The sequence below is a fragment of the Ovis canadensis genome, chromosome 5 (assembly GCF_042477335.2).
Source record: "Ovis canadensis isolate MfBH-ARS-UI-01 breed Bighorn chromosome 5, ARS-UI_OviCan_v2, whole genome shotgun sequence".
NCBI classification, from domain to species: Eukaryota; Metazoa; Chordata; class Mammalia; order Artiodactyla; family Bovidae; genus Ovis; species Ovis canadensis.
This window is the reverse complement of record NC_091249.1, coordinates 24,787,389-24,804,675: the sequence shown is the minus strand read 5'-3', so window position 1 is coordinate 24,804,675 and position 17,287 is coordinate 24,787,389. Positions and strand designations below refer to the sequence as shown.

The following is a 17,287-nucleotide window of genomic DNA, read 5'->3' as shown; positions in this document are numbered from 1 at the left end:
AACAGTGAAAGCTGCTCAGTCGTGTCCGACTCTTTTCGACCCCATGGACTATTAGCCTGTCAGGCTCTTCAATCCATGGAATTCTCCAAGCAAGAATACTGGAGTAGGTTGCTGTTTCCTTCTCCAGGGGATCTTCCCAACCTGGGATCAAAACCAGGTCTCCTGCATTGCAGGCAGATTCTTTACTGAGTCACCAGGGAAGCCCAGTGTCAGGAACACACACTTAATCAGGTTTGGGGAAACATATTGGAAGCAGGATTTTGATACATGAAGACAAGCTTGTGACTCTGAAAGGAAGGGAGACCTGTGAAATGGACTGAGCTTTGAGAATAAAAACATGCTCTAAATCTACATGAACCAGTGTCAACCTATCGCCCACCCCTCCCAGCAGAATTACATCTTTTTGTGGGGAGGAAGCTGAAGGAGAGAAGTCAGTAAAAAATGCTTTCTATGTGCTTTTTTTTTTTTAAGACAAAACAAACAAAAAAAATCCCACAATGTATCACTGAAAAAGACACAGGTGGAGATCTAGTACACAGCATCACTGCGCAAATCACAACACACCTGTATAAACACGCAAAATAAACTGTAGAAACGTACAAACTGATCCATCCTATTTAAGAATATTTATCAGTGCTTCCCTGGTGGCTCAGAGGTTAAAGCGTCTGCCTCCAGTGCAGGAGTCCCGGGTTCCATCCCTGGGGCTGGGAGATCCCCTGGAGAAGGAAATGGCAACCCACTCCAGTATTCTTGCCTGGAGAATCCCGTGGATGGAGAAGCCTGGTAGGTTACAGTCCACGGGGTCGCAAAGAGACGGACATGACTGAGCAACTGCACTTCACTTCACCAGTTCAAGAACATGTAGCAAGTGCCTTACAGATGCTGGCAGTGGTTTGGAAAGGGCAAGGAACGGGGCGTCTGGGATGGAAGTGAAAGTCGCTCGGTGACGTCAGACTCTTTGCAACCATGGAATTCTCCAGGCCAGAATACTGGAGTGGGTAGCCTTTCCCATCTCTAGGTGATCTTCCCAACCCAGCGATCGAACCCAGGTCTCCCTCGTTGCAGACAGATTCTTTACCAGCTGAGCCACAGGGGAAGCCCTCTGGGATGGAGGAGGCAGAAATAAAACGAGTGAGAGCTTTGCATGATGAAGGCATGACAGAGTTTAGGAAGAGGCAGAGATGGCTGAGACTTGGGTTCAGTGACATTTGTAGAGGCAGGGGCACAGTTGTCACACTGGGCCAAGTGGGAGGGGAGAAGTGGAGACAGTGCCTACAGTTGAGATATATTTGGGTGAGGAAGTCAGATTCTAAACCTGCACTGTCTCACATGGTAGTTGCTAGTCCTGGGTGGCTATTTTTACGGGGGGGCGGGGGGGAATGCCTTTTATTTCTTTTTTCCTGCTTAATTGCTCTGGCTAGGGCTTTCAGTGCTATACTGAATAAAAGCAGCAAGAGTGGGCCCCCTTGTCTTGCTCCTAATCTTAGAGGAAAAGTTTTCAGCGTTGAAAATATTAGCTGTGGGTTTGTCACATATGGCCTTTGTTACATTAAGTGCGTTTCCTCTAAGTAGCAGTTTGTTGAGAGGTTTTTTTTTTTCATCATGAAAGGATGTTGAAATTTGTCAGACGTTTTTTCTGCGTCTATTGATCTCATATTCCGGGTTTCAGTGTTTTAATCAAAGTTAGCAAGGTTTTGGGTGGGGCTGGGGTTACAAAAACAAAGTCAGCGTTTTCTGTAGACCATCAAGGTTACAAGGTTCTTGATTTTTCATCATGATTGGAAGATTGTTTTGATGTGATTTTTGATATGATTTTTGCCCATCATTTTATTAATGTGGTATATCAAATTGATTAATTTGCAGATGCTGAACTTGCTTGCATCCTTAGACTAAATCCCACTTGATCATGCTGTGTGATCCTTTTAATGTATTGTTGAGTTTGATCTGCTAATTTTTTTTTTTTAACTGTGCCACAGTGCATGTGGGATCTTAGTTCCCCAAGCAGGGATCAAACCCAAGCCGCCTGCAGCAGAGTCTTAACCACAAAGTCCCTGATTTGCTAATATTTTGTTTACACTTCACATTTAACTTAATCTCGGATATTGGCCTGTAATTTTCCAAGTAGCTATTAAAACTTAAAGAACTAAAATAAAATACAATGAAAAATTCTGTTCCTCAGTCTCACTGGACACATTTTTTTTTGGCTGTGCTGGGTCTTCATTGCTGTGCTGAGTCTTCGTTGCTGTGCATGGGTGTTCACTGGTTGCAGAGAGCAGGGGCTACTCTGTAGCAGTGCGAGGCTTCTTATTGCAGTGGCTTCTCTTGTAGAGTGTGCTGTATGGCATGTGGGCTTTGGTAGTTGTGAAGCTCAGGGGCTTCACATGAAGGCTCAGGGGCTTAGTTGCCCGCAGCATGTGGGATCTTCCCAGACCCAGGGCTGAATCAGTGTCCCCTGCCTTGCAAGGCAGATTCTTCACCACTGGACCACCAGGGAAGCCCTCACTGGACACATTTAAAGCACTCAACAGCCAAATGTAGTAATAACCAGTGGCTACTGTGTTGGAAAACACATTATTATCAGAGAAAGTTCAACTGGCCATCATTGCTCTAAAGTATCTCTAAAAAGACATTTCAGAGATTTGGGGGAATGTTGATATTTGCTCTGGTGTTAGATGATACTGACAAATGATCGAATATTTTGTTAGGTGTGAAAATGTCCTTATATAGGAAAACATCCTTATTTTTCAGAACTTTGTGTTGTAGTATTTAGAGATGAAAAACAGTGGTAGTAAGATTGAAAAGAGATGATGTGGGGACTCATGTGGTGGTCCAGTGGCTAGGACTTTACATTCCCAATGCAGGGGGCCTGGGTTCAAACTCTGGTCAGGGAACTAGCTCCCACGTGCCATGAATAAGACCTGATGCAGCCAAATAAATAAATATTTTTTAAAAAGGAAAGAAAAAAGGGAGATAGTAAGACAAAACCAGACTGAACAGCAAATCCTCAATAATTGTTAGTGGTCAGTAACTTAAAAGTTTGGAGGAAGGACAAATTGGGAAAAAATATTTGGTACACATTTCGTAACCATATGGTAAGCTTCCTTAGTATGTAAAGAGCTCCTAGGGGAGTTCCCTGGAGAAGGAAATGGCAACCCACTCCAGAATTCTTGCCTGGAGAATCCCAGGGACGGGGGAGCCTCGTGGGCTGCTGTCTATGGGGTCGCACAGAGTCGGACACGACTGAAGCGACTTAGCAGCAGCAGCAGCAGGGGAGTTTCCAGGTGGTCTAGTAGTTAGTGTCCAGTCCTGTCCCCAAGGCCACAGGTACAAGGCCTTGCACCAAGGCCGTAAAAACGGAACCCAGAACGGAGGTCACCTTTGAAGCTGATTGAGCCCCTTTGTAACCATTGCCAAAAGCCCCCCGATATCACTAACAAGCTGATATCAGTTAAGCAAAGATGCCCACTGCAGTTAACACCCTATAGCACCCTGCCCAGTCATCTAACACCACCCTTCCCGCAGGAATTCTCTTTGCCTTGAGTCTATTAACTCATGAAAGCTGTCAGCTCTCCCTGGTCTGTCAGGAGGTTGGCCCCCTGTGCTCGTAGTGCCCACGTTTGTTTTCTCTGCTCTTTGTTCTTAATAAAAGCTCACTCCCTTCTGAAATGCTCTGTGTCTGGAAATTCTTTCCCAACCCAGGCTCGGACTGCCTCGACAGTTGGGATTCTGCGCCTTCACTGTCACGGCTCAGGTTCAGTCCCTGAGAAGGGACTCAGATCCTGCAAGCCATGTGGAGCAGCCAAAAAGACATTTTTAAATGAATAGCACAACAACAACAATTTTAAAAAAACAAAATGCCCTCCTATAAATCAGGAAGGAAAAGATCAGCAAAGAATAATGGGCAAGGAGGGTGGCCAGAATGGAAAAGAAAACTATAAATAGCTCTTAACTACATGGGACTATGAAAATATGTTCTGCCTCACTTGTGGTAAGGGAAATGCAAATTTTCTCTGTTCTGAGATAACATTCTTTGCTGGTCCTATTGGCAAACATCCAAGGTTTGATGATACTCTTTTGGTAAAGCTGAAGGGAAACAGGACTCTTACCTGTGTCTGGAGGGAGTATGAGTTAACCTAACCCTCAAAGGGGGAAATTTGGTAATATCTGTGAAAATTACAAATGCACATAGTCTTCGAGCCAGAAATCTCACTTTGTGGAATTTATCTACAGCTACACTCGCATGTGTGTGAAATGATGTTTGTGTAAGAGTCTTCACTGCAGTGTTAACCTAAGAACAAATGATGGAAATATGTTTGTCTCCAGCTGTGAAATTAACTATGGGGCGAGGAAGTGGCAGAATACTTTGTGGTTACAGAAAATGACGAGTGCATAAAGACAGCTTTGGAAAGGAGAGATGGCCAGCATTTGTTGTTAAGTGTGTGGGGAGGTGGGGGAGGAAGAAAGTGTCGAAGAATATGTAAAACCTGCTACCTTCAACTGAAATTCTGACACATTGTACCCCATGGATGAACCTTGAACTATTATGCTAAATGGAGGAAGCTACACACGAAAGGGCAAATGTTGCTTGGTTTTAATTTGTAAAGTACCTAGAATAAGCAAATTCACAGAGACAAAAGGTAGAATGGTGGTGACCAGAAGCCGGGAGTGGGGCAGGGAATCGCTGTTTAATCCGGTACAGAGTGTCGGCTGGGGAAAGTGAAAAGTCCTGGAGCTGGATGATGGTGAAAGTTACACCACAATGTAAATGTGCTTAATGTCGCTGAACTGTATACTTTAAAATGGCTAACATGGTAAATTTTTATGTTTTATATATATATATAACCACAATAAAAAGAAACCTTTTAATGCTACCTTTAACATAAAAGCAGGTGTGTGGGAGGAGGGACTTCCCTGGTGATCCTGTGGCTAAGACTCTGTTTCCAATGCAAAGGGCCTGAGGAACTGGGTTCCACATGCCTGCTGCAACTAAAGACCCCACTTTGCAACAAAGATCAAAGATTCTGAATGCATCTACTAAGACCTGGAGCAACCAAATAAATAAATAAAAGCAGGTGTGTGTGAGTGGGTGGGGGGATAAGGACTCACATTTGGATTTCTTTTTATATGTGCCCAGAAATTCTGGAAAGATACTCAGGAAATCAAGAGCAGTAGTTACCTGTCGGGGAAGGGAGGGTAACTAAGACTTGAGAGGAAGATCCTGCAACATAACCATACATTCTTTGTTGAAGCATGAGAATGTGTTAACTGTTCAAAAATAAAATTAGTTTACAAATCTGGAGAATGGATCTATTTAGGATTGGTAAGATTTTATTTTATTTATTTTTTAAAAGTCTTTATTGAATTTGTTACAATTTGTGTGTTTGTTTTTTTTTTAATTTTTTTGGCCACGATGCACTTGGGGTCTTAGCTCCCTGTTGTTGTTCAGTGACTCAGTTGTGTTTGACTCTGCGACACCTGGACAGCAGCAGAGCAGGCTTCCCTGTCCTTCACTATCTCCCCGATCAGGTATCCACTGCTTTGGAAGGCTAAATCTTATCCGCTGGACCACCAGGGAACTCCCTGTTTTACTTTATTAATTTATTTTTTACTTCACATCCTCATGGCATGTGAGATCTTAGTATTCTGACCAGGAATTGAACCCTTGACCCCTGCGTGTGTGGAGGTGTGGAGTCTTAGCCACCAGACCACTAGGATTAGAAAGGATTTGAGTGCATTTTTATGCTGACCGTGATAATGATGATGACGATAACAATAATGATATTGGTGTGTGCATGCCCAGTCTCTCAGTTGTGTCCGACTCTTTTGCTACCCCACCCACCATAGCCCACCAGCCTCCTCTGTCCTTGGGATTTCCCAGGCAAGAATCCTGGAGCGGGTTGCCCTTTCCTCCTCCAAGGGATCTTCCCAACCCAGGGGTCAAACCCGCATCTCCTGGGTCTCCCACATGGCAGGCAGATTCTTGCCTGGTGAGCCACAAGGGAAGCCTACAGTGAGATTTGAGCAGATTACCTTTTGAAACTCTTCTGTAGTTTCCTGTGGCTGCTGTAACCGTTCATCATAACCGGATGCCTCCAACAATGCAGATTTATTCCCTCGCAGCTCTGGAGGCCAGAAGTTCAAAATCAGCAAGGTGTCAGCAGAGCCGTGGCTCTCTCCAAAGCCTCTTTTGTTTGCCGTTTTAGTCACTGAGTTGTGTCTGACTCTTTCAGGGATTTCGCAGGCAGGAATACTGGAGTGGGTTGCCATGTCCTTCTCCAGGGGATCTTCCCAACTCACGGGTCGAACCTGGGTTTCCTGCACTGGCAGGTGAGTTCTTTACCGATAAGCCATCGGGGGGCCCAAAGGGCCTAGGGAGGATCTTTCCTTGTCTCTTCCAGCTTCTGTGCCTCCTGGCATGACTTGGGCCTCTGCTGACTACATCACTCCAATCTCTGCCTCTAGCTCCACTTGGCCTAATCTCTTCTGTCTGTGTCAGATTTAGGGCCCACCCAGATGATCCAGGTTGATGTCATTTCAAAGTCCTTTACAAGGTAAAGACCCTTTTTTTTCTGGGACTTCCCCCGGGGGCTAAGACTCCGAGTTCCCAATGCAGGGAGCACCCGTTCCATCCCTGATCAGGAAACCAGATTCCACAAGCCACAGCTAAGAGTTCAGATGCTGCAGCTGAAGATCCTGAGTGCTGCAAGAAGACTGAAGGTCTTGTGTAATGCAGCTGGGCTTCCCAGGTGGCGATAGTGGTAAAGAACCCGCCTGCCAATTCAGGAGACATAAAACTGTCACAAACCTAGACAGCGTGTTAAAAAGCAGAGACATCACTTTGCCAACAAAGGTCGGTGTAGTCAAAGCTATTTTTCCAGTAGTCATGTATGGATGTGAGAGTCGGACCGTAAAGAAGGCTGAGTGCCAAAGAATTGATGCTTTCAAACTGTGGTGTTGAAGAGGAGATCAAACCAGTCAATCCTAAAGGAAATCAGTCCTAAATATTCATTGGAAGGACTGATGCTGAAACTGAAGCTCCAATACTTTGGCTACCTGATGGAAGGAGCTGACTCATGGGTAAAGACCCTGGTGCTTGGGAAGATCGAAGGCAAGAAGAGAAGGGGGCAGCAAAGGACGAGTTGGTTGGATGGCATCACCGACTCAATGGACAGGAGTTTGAGCAAATTCTGGGAGATAGTGAAGGACTGGGAAGCCTGGTGTGCTGCAAGTCATGGTGTCACAGAGTTAGACAACAACAACAAAGTTAGACCGATTGAACAACAACAACAAAGAGGCGAGGGTTCGATCCCTGGGTCAGGAAGATCCCCTGGAGGAGGGCATGGCAACCCATTCCAGTGTTCTTGCCTGGAGAATTCTATGGACAGAGAAGCCTGGCATGCTACGACTGACAGCACGCACGCACGTACAGCAACCTGGCACAGCCAAATAAATAATACTTTTTAAAAAACCCCTTTTTTCCCAAATAAGATCACGTTACAAGTCCTGGGGGTTAGGACGTGGCTATATCTTTCTGCAGTTCAGCATTCAACCTGCATCCCTTACTGGTTGCTATGCCCAGTGGTAAGCATTTACGTCACTTCACCACGGCCCCATAACGTAACACATGCTAATTATTTCCATCTTCCCAGTGAACTCAGAGAGGCGCCCTACCTTGCTTTTGGGAAGTGGGATCTGAACCTAGCTCTGTTGGGCTCAAAACTCTGATTCTGTGTGAGGCACAGAAAGAGGCTTCTGGTCTTGGGACAGTCCATTAAAAGCAGACAGTCAGAGAGCAAATATTTTTTGGTGTGTTTGTTCATCAGCAACCCCTGGTCCAAGATCAGGGATATGTAGAAAAGGGCAGAAGGGTGTGGCCCTGGAGAGTAGCCGGGAACAGAAGGGGCAGAGGAGGGATGAGGATTATTCATCAGGCCTTTGGAAGCAGTACAGTCAGCTCTGACTCCTGCCTTCTGGAGTGTTGCCCTTGGCTTTGGGGGCAACTGAGGCCAGGAGTTTGTCATGAAAAAAGGACAAAGGAACAAAGTTAGAATCCAAAGGGGATGCGTCAAGTAGAAATAACATTTAATTAAGCAGCACTTAATGCGTGCCACAGAGTTTTACAAGAATTTGACGCACTCATTGCATCTTCCTCGTTTTGCCGATGAGGAAACTGAGGCCCAGAAAGGTTAAGTGACTTGTCAAAGTAGGACCTAGGACTTGTCACACAGCAGGACCTAGGCAGAGATGGGATTCAAACTCAGCTCTGCCCGTCACCAGAGCCCCTATGGATGATTTTTTTTTAAATAGAGGTGAAATTAAAAATAAATCAATTGAGGTGAAACTGCCGTAATATAAAATTAACTGTGTTAAAGGGAACAATTCAGTGGTATTTAGTAGAATCCTAATGTTGTGAAACAATCACCTCTGTCTAGTTCCAAAATGGTTTCATCATCCCAAGATATACCTGGTAACAATCACTCTCGATTCCTGCCTCCTCCCAACCCTTGGCAACCACAGTCTGCCTTCTGCCTCTGTGGGTGTGCTTCTTCTGGGCATTTTCTAGCCACGGGGTCATACATGATGCGACCTCTGATATCTGTCTTCTTTCGTTCAGCGTTACGTTCTCAAGGTTCATCCACACCGTGGTGTGGGTCATTGCTTCCTTCCTTTTTATGACTGTGTGATATTCCTTTGTTTGGGATGGACCACAGTTTGTTTATCCATTAATCTCTTGATTGGAATCTGGGTTGTTTTCACTCTGGCTGTTGTGACCAGTGAGACTCTGTACATGTGTGTACATGTAACATTAAAATGGTCAATGTGGGGACTTCCCTAGTGGTCCAGTGGCTAAGACTCCATGCTCCCACTTCAGGGGGCCCGGGTTCAATCCCTGGTCGGGGAACTAGACACCACGTGTGGCAACTAAAGATCCCAGATGCTGCAACAAAGATCAAAGATCTCGAATGCTCCAACTAAGACTCAGTGCAGCCAAATAAGTATTTTTTGTGAAAGGTGGTCCATTTTATGTCATAGGAATTGTACCTCAGTGCTTATTTATTTTTGGCTCTGCTGGGTCCTCACTGCTGTGCAGGCTTTGTCCCGCTGTGACGAGCGGGGGCTACTTTCTAGATTCTGTGGGTGGGCTTCTCTCACTGCGGGCTCTAGGGCGTGTGGGCTTCAGTAGTTCAGCTCCCGGGCTCTAGGGCACAGGCTCAGTAGCTGTGGCCCACGGATTTAGTTGTCCCACGGCACGTGCAATCTTCCAGGACCAGAGTTTATATCTGTGGCCCCTGCACTGGCAGGTGAATTCTTAACCACTAGGCCACCTAGGAAGTCCAATATTTCTCTTGTTTTTAAGTAATGATATCAGCTGAGAAGGCCCAGAAGCAGCAACGTCAACCTCTACTCCCAGTAACCACAAGCAGACTCAACATCCCGATCTTGACTTCTCAATCTTGCCACCACTCTCCAGTAAAGGAAACCCAGGAAAGGAATTCCCAAATCTTTGGGAAAACGGCTGATTCTAGGACTGCGGCAGGGAAAATGTAAGATGAGCCTGGAACATCGTGTGATGCCAGAAAGTAAGGAAGTACTCAAAAAGAAATATGGAATCATGTCAAAAGAGCAGGGCCTGAGAGAAAATGCTCAGAGCAGGGGCCAACTGAAAGAGCTCCCCATGGCCAAAGCTGGAACAATTTGGGTGGAGAAATAAACAATAGTAGTATTTGATTTTCACCCAAAGAATAAAAAAACTCTTCATGAGTCCATATTGGTATAAATAAATGATGGCGCAAGTAAATAAATGGAAATGAATCAGCTCTTCCTTGCAGAAGAATTCCAAAGAATAAATAATAACAAATGCAGAAGGAGAGAGGTAAATGGAAACTTACTAGTAAACAGATAGCACAGTAATAATTTCTGCACACACAATCCACCAACGAAGGCTAAACTCAGTGGATGGAATGGGAAGCAGGATCTATGCATCGCCTCAAAGCGTCTCACTCAGAGTATTTCTTGGCTAGTATGCTTTTGACATTGTAGATGTTCAGTCACTAAGTAGTGTCCAACTCCTTGTCACCCCACGGACTGCAGCACGCCAGGCTCTGCTGTCCATCACCTCCCAAAGTTTGCTCGAATTCATGTCCACTGAGTCAGTGACGCTGTCTAACCACCTCATCCTCTGTTTAACATATGTCCACAAATTCTACCATACTCCTCCTCCAGACAGTGAAGCTTAACTCCCTCACTCTGCGTGAAGACTGGGAATGTTCTGCTTCTGGACCTAAGTAATGGATGCAGAATTGTGTTCTGTTTGTGAAAATCCTTCTGATATCCACTGATGGTCTGGGCACTTTTCTGTATGCACATCACACTTTGATAGAAAGTGCAACTTGGTGGAATGGAGGGGAAAAAAAAGGAAAAAAAAAAGAAACAGATTCAGTTTTGATTCAGAGATTCAGTTATCTTTTTCAGAGATGCCTTGTTGGTGTAAAAACTAATGAAAACCAGGACTTCCCTGTGGTCCAGCAGTTAAAAATCCTCCTGCCAATGTAGGGGACACAGGTTAGATCCCTCGTCCTGGAAGATTCTACATGCTGAGGGGCAACTAAGCCCCTGGGTTACAACTACTGAGCTGTTGTTCCGCAACAAGAAAAGCTACCACGATGAGAAGCCGTGCACCGCAAGTAGAGAGTAGCCCCGACTTGCTGCAACTAGAGAAAGCGCAAGAGCAGCAACGAAGACTCAGCACAGCCAAAAATAAAATAAAAAATAAACTAATGAAAAGCAGGGAATTCCCTGGCAGGCCGGTGGTTAGTACTCACTGCCAAGGGTCTGGGTTCAGTCCCTGGTTGGGCATTGAAGAGTCCACAAGCCAGCAGCCAGGGGAAAAACAAACAAATGAAAGGCAGAGAAATGATGACAGCTGAAGTCAAGATGATGGTTATCTGGGCTTGGAAGAAGGACTTGTGATGGGGGGGTAGGGGGGGGATCAGTGGAGCCGGCACTGTCCTCCTAATCTGGGTAATGATGACACGAGTGTTAAAAAATCATGACTTAATATATCCACTTATTTGGTTGTGCAAGGCCTTAGTCACAGCATGCGGAATCTTTCAGTTTCAGCATGCGACTTCTTAGTTGCAACAGCTGGGATCTCTTTCCCTGACCAGGGATCGAACCCAGGCCCTCTGCATCCGGAGACTGGAGTTCTAGCCACTGGACCACCAGGAAAGTCTTTGAATCATTATTATTTTTTTAATTGCACAAATTGAGATTTTTTTTTTCATATTTTGGTGGTGTCCTAGAGCCGGTTTATACTGACTCGTGAGAACTGATTAATAACTTTTCAGGAAATTGGCTATATCACACTAACATCATGTTGGTAGCTTGAAATTGGCCAGAAACCTGTAACTGCTACAAATCAGGACCTTTTTATTTCTGGAGAGGCCCTTGAGTTGTTTTTTCCTTCTTTTTTTTGCCTTGTTGTTTTTTCATATTTTAAAAAATTGAACAATAGTTGATGTACAGCGTTGTGTTAGTTTCAGGGGTACATACATATATACACATGTGCATATACATACGTGTGCTGTGCTTAGTCGCTCAGTCGTGTCCGACCCTTTGCGACCCCTTGGACTGTAGCCTGCCAGGCTCCTCTGTCCATGGGGATTCTCCAGGCAAGAACACTGGAGTGGGTTGCCATGCTCTCCTCCAGGGAATCTTCCTGACCCAGGATCGAACCCAGATCTCTGGCACTGGAAGCGGATTCTTTACCATCTAAGCCACCAGGGAAACCCATATATAATATACATTCTTTTTCAGATTCTTTTCCCTGGTAGGTTATTACAAAATATTGAGCATTGTTCCCTATATGTAGTAGGTCCTTGTTGGTTATCTATTTTACGTACAGTAGTGTATATATGTTCCCCTGGAGGAGGGCATGGCAACCCTCTCCAGTATTCCTGCCTAGAGAATCCCATGGACCGAGGAGCCCGGCGGGCCACAGTCCATGGGATCGCAAAGAGTCGGACATGACTGAAGTGACTTAGCACGCATGCATTCAGGCTGTATATATTAACCCCAACCTCCACCTCCCAATTTCTCTCTCCCCTACTCCCCTACTCCCCTACTCTCTGACCTATATGAGGAAAGAATCCAAAAAAAGCAGTGGATATATATATATATATATGTATATCTGATGCACTTTGCTGTACACCTGAAACTAATGCAACATTGTAAATCAACTATACTCCAATAAAGACTTTTTAAAAACTTTTTTTCCCCTTTTGGAGAGCATGGGCTCTGGAGCCAGAGGCTCTGTTTAAACCTCAATCTCCACTTTCACCTACTAGCTAACCTTGGACACCTCACGTCACTGTTGTTTCCGTAACGTAGAGACAATCTTAGTCCTGATCTCATAGTCCAGTGGTTCTCTAAAGTGTGGTTTCTGGAGACTTCCCTGGTGGTCCAGGGGATAAAACTCCACACGCGCAAGGCAGGGGTCCCAGGTTCAATCCCTGGTCAGGGAACTAGATCCCATATTCACAACTAAGAGTTCAGAGGCCACAACTATTAGTAAAAAAAATCCTGCATGCTGCAGCTAAGACCCAGGGCAGCCAAATAAATAAACTTTTTTTTAAAAAGTATGCTTTCTGGACCAGCAGCATCTGCACGGCCCAGAAATGTGTTGCCAATGCAGATTCTCAACGGGGTTTCCCCAGTGGCTCAGTGGTGAATAACCCACTTGCCAACGCAGGACAGGCAGGACATGTGAGTTCGATTCCTTGGTTTGGGAAGATCCCCTGGAGGAGGAGATGGCAACCCACTCTGAAGGAAAGCTACATGGCTCAAAATAGCCTGGAGTTAAAACTTCCCTCCAAGTCCTCCCCACCATTCTATGCAGAATAAAGAGCATTCTCCCCCCAAAGAAAGGAATGGACATTAATATTGATTACGTTCAGCTCCCAGCTGATCCCAGTCTCCGGCCCATCTCAGCAATTCCTTACCCCAGTTGCTGAAAGCTAACGAATCAAAAATAATCACGAGGAAAAACAGATCCCCTCAGAACGATGCATCTCCGCATATATATGTTTTTTATATATACCTACTCTCTTCTCCACTAAGTACAGCAGCCCACTAATCTGACTGCTGCCCCTTCTCGCCTCAATAAGGTGATCTGTTCCTGTAGAGTGCCGGTCTTGTTTGCTTTATTTTTTCTCGAATCTCGTCTTCTCTAACTCCCTTTCCTTACACGCTCCAGTATTCTTGCCTGGAGAATCCCACGGATAGAGAAACCTGGCCGGCTGCAGTCCACGGGGTCGCAAAAGGGTCAGACGCAACTGAGCACGCACACACACACACAGATTCTCGGATGGTCTGCAAATGGTGCCCAGCGATCTGTATTTTAACAAGCCCTCCAGATTCTGAGGCTGGCTCAGATTTTGAGAACCGTTATCATAGGTTATGGAGAGGATTAAATTAATTAAACAATATCTGAAATATTTAGAGCAGTGCCTGGCCCCATACCCACACAGTGTAAGCGCTCACTATTGTTATTACAGAAGAGGCCCAGGACCCTAGCAGTAGGTGGGTAATGAGGGGCTGGTCGTGCCCTCCCTCCTGGTCTGGTGGGGGTCTGGTTCCTGCTGATAGCTTAACGGTGAACGGTGTCGGATTCATGATCTCCAAAGATTTAGTTTCGGGACCAGGTACCAGCTTTGTCACTGGGAGCTGTTGCATAGCAGAGTTTTATTAAAGTGAAAAAGAGACAGAGAAAGCTTCTGACATAGACATCAGAAGGGGGACAGAGACTGCCCCACTCGCTAGTCTTAGCAAGGGAGCTATAAGCTTTTCAGTTGGTTATTAACAATAAATCAAAAGAATGTCTCAAGGTTGTAGAGGTCTTACCAGACCCACTCCCACAATATACATTTTATAAAATGATAGGATTAGTCAGAAGGTTCTCAAGAAGGAGAAACATGTCCTCAAGCAGGATACATTGTTGTTATATAGTCATTGGTACAGAATTGAGGAAAAACATATCCTTGAGCAAGATGAGTTGTTTTGTTGTGCAATCATCTGCTCAGGAAATGGCAACCCACTCCAGTGTTCTTGCCTGGAGAATCCTGTGGACAGAGGAGCCTGGTGGGCTGCTGTCCATGGCATCGCACAGAGTCAAACACGACTGAAGCGACTTAGCATGCATGCATGCATTGGGGAAGGAAATGGCAACCCACTCCAGTATTCTTGCCTGGAGAATCCCAGGGACAGAGGAGCCTGGTGGGCTGCCTTCTATGGAGTCGCACAGAGTCAGACACAACTGAAGCTGCAGTTCAGTTCACAACTTAGCAGCAGCAGCAGCAGCAGCAGCAGCAGCTCAGGGCTTAAAGAAAAAAAAGTTTGTCTTTTTCCCCTCCTTGAGAACTCCAGACCCCTATCTCACCTTTAAAAACTCAAGACCCCTTTCTCCTCCTTGGGGACCCCGGACTTCTTATCAACCTACCTAAGAACTGATTCCCTCACTGGTCTCTGCTGAGCGGAGGCCTTCTCACCTCTCTCTGTTGCAGATGACAGCCGATGATGACAGCTGGGCCACGTCACCCTATTCCTTCTAAAGGTTATCGCTTGGTCCAGAAAACAGGAAAGGTCAGGGTTGGGGAGGGGCATGCCTGCCTTCCCTCTGCTGATGGAGATAAAGGAGGTCACTCAGGTCCTACAGGACAGGAGGGGGAAGCTAAGATGTATAAATGAGGGGCCAGGAGGTGGTAGAAGTACCAATCACCAGGAAGCTGCCTTGGTGTGCCCACTCTCGCCTCTCAGGCAGCCCAGTCCAGCATGGTCAGACACCTGGTCCTGCTGCTGCTGGCCCTGGGGGTGCTGGCTGGGGAGCTGTTGCCGAGGACCGAGGCCCGGGCAACACCCTACGGAGTGAAACTCTGTGGCCGTGAATTCATCCGAGCGGTCATCTTCACCTGTGGGGGCTCTCGGTGGAGACGTGCCCGCGATGCTGTGGGTAAGGCTGGGGAGGTAGTGTGTGTGGCCACGGGATTGATGGGACATGAGGTGGGTCCCAGAAACCAGAGATGGAGGTGAGATGAGGGGCTGGGACCGGAAGGTCCCTCCTTCACCACATGCAGCTGGGGAGATGGGCCAGGCCCTTGAAGCTGTGCCAAGGCTGAGGGAGCTGGTTGGCAGAGCTGCAGAGCTGCGGAGCTGAGATGGGGTGGGGTGGGTGGCAAGCCATTTGAACCAGCTAGAAGTCTGGGACACTTACTACATGTGAGCCCTGTGTTACGCAAGGCTGTTGTTTGCCCAACCCTGGTCAGTACCATTCAGAAGCAAAAACTAAAGTGCTTTCCAAGCCTCAGGGAAGGGAGTTAAAGGAGTGTGGTGAGGACAAGGCTAGATTTACCACCTAACAGGTGACCCTCTGTCTATGAGGTTGCACAGTCGGACACGACTGAAGCGACTTAGCAGCAGCAGCAGCAGGTGACCCTCTACCAAGTTGCTTTTCTTCTCTGATCAGCTTTATCTACAAATAGGAGGCACAGCTCCTGTATCTTGCACATTTGTTAGGTGGCAAAATTGAGTCTAAACTGATTAGGACAAAACTGAGTGCTTACCGTATATCAGATGCTATTTTAAGTTTTTTTTTTTAATGCATATTAGTTAAGTCATCTACTCTGTATAAAACTCTACAAGGTAGAAGCTTTTAAAAAATTTTTGATGTAGACCATCTTTAAAGTCTTTATTGAATTTGTTACAATACGGCTTCTGTTTCAAAAAGCATGTGGGATCTTAGCTTTCCGACCAGGGATCAAACCTGCATTCCCTGCATTGGAAGGCAAAGTCTTAACCACTGGACTGCCAGGGAAGTCCCAGGAGTTATTATTACCCCCACTTTGCAGGCAAGGAAACTGCAGCTCAAGGATGGTAACTGGACTAGGGCTCAGTCAGTTCAGCTCCCAGACACGTGTTTTCCACCATCAGGTCCTCAATAACTAAGTAGGAGGGGAAAGCTGGGCTTCCCAGGTGGCGCTAGTGGTACCCAAACCTGCCTGACAAGATGCGGGTTCCATCCCTGGGTCATGAATGTCCTCTGGAGGAGGGCATGGTAACCCACTCCAGTATTCTTGCCTGGGGAATTCCATGGACTGAGGAGCCTGGTGGGCTATGGTCTATAAGGTTGAAAAGAGTCGGACACAACTGAAATGACTTAGCACGCAGGGCAAAACCTATGACGGAAGAGGAAAGTCAAGCTCAGTGGGGTTAAGCTGCTCATCAAAGAAGGAACCCACGTCTGAGCAGAATCAAAGTCTATACTCAAGAGGCTTATTCACACTCAAGAACAGAGAAGTAGCTGGGCCAGCCCGGAGCTGGGACTCTGGGTGTGACACAGTTCCGGGCACTAACTCTTCTCATCTTTTGCAGAAGATGCCTTCCCAGAGGTGGACACTGACTCAGAGAGTGAGCTGGATGAGGCAGTGGCCTCCAGCGAGTGGCTGGCCCTGACCAAGTCCCCTCGGGCCTTCTACGGGGCCGGACAGGGCTGGCAGGGAACCCCAGGGTCTCTGCGGGGCAGACGCGACGTCCTGACTGGCCTATCAAGCAACTGCTGCAAGCGGGGCTGCAGCAAGAGCGAAATCGGCAGACTCTGCTAGAAGCAGAACTGGGTGGCAGGGGGCCACCAGGGTGAATGCCCCAGCCCTGCCATCCACCTGACCGGCGTCCCGCTGGGCACTTGTTTCTGGTCCCTCACGCATTCATTCATCAGCAATTCACAGAGGTCCGGCACTGTGGGCTCAGAGTCCCCCCACCCAACCCCGATCTTTGAGCAGTCCATCCCACCCCTGAGCAAGCTATGCCGCAACCTGGCCAGATGGGGACCCTCACGTCTGAGCAGCCCATACGATTCCTTTCCTGGCCTGTTCTGTCTCCTATTGTCCCTACTTACACAAGCTGGCCACACTCATACCCTTGCCCAAGCTGCGACTCTCTCCTGTCCCACCTGTGGCCGTTCACCAGCCCAAACTATGCCCCCACCCCATTCCAGCCTTCCTGCCTGCCTGCCAGCCCCTCTCCTCCAACCCAGCCCGCTGGGAGGGGTTCTAAAGCTGTAGACCCCAGGGTTGGTGGAAGGACTCCTGGGTTTTTTTCATATCCTGGGGTGGGAAGCTCAGTGTGTGTGTGGTGGGAACGGATCAGAACCTTCTCTAGCCCCTCAAAATAAAAAGTTGCAAAAGACTTGGCAGTGTGTGATGTTTGGGGAGGGAAGGGGCAGGTATCAAGGGAG

The 17,287-nt window shown here is 46.8% G+C and overlaps 1 protein-coding gene across 3 annotated transcripts in view; it reads left to right on the top strand.

Annotated features, from left to right (window-relative positions):
* The window catches only part of RLN3 (relaxin 3), a 29,676-nt gene extending 12,440 nt beyond the window's left edge, over positions 1 to 17,236 (top strand). Inside the window, exons 1-2 of one of the 3 annotated variants that reach the window (XR_011257152.1) lie at positions 6,237 to 6,327; positions 16,426 to 16,499. Coding sequence is in view for 1 of the 3 variants with exons in the window: in XM_069590892.1 (XP_069446993.1) it covers positions 14,830 to 15,007; positions 16,426 to 16,655 (408 nt within the window). In the remaining 2 variants the exon portion in view is untranslated. Of the gene's footprint in view, positions 1 to 6,236; positions 6,328 to 14,633; positions 15,008 to 16,425 lie in introns of those variants that run through there. The other 2 variants (XM_069590892.1, XR_011257153.1) reach the window with 2 other exon arrangements.
* The last annotated feature ends 51 nt before the right edge of the window (positions 17,237 to 17,287 follow it).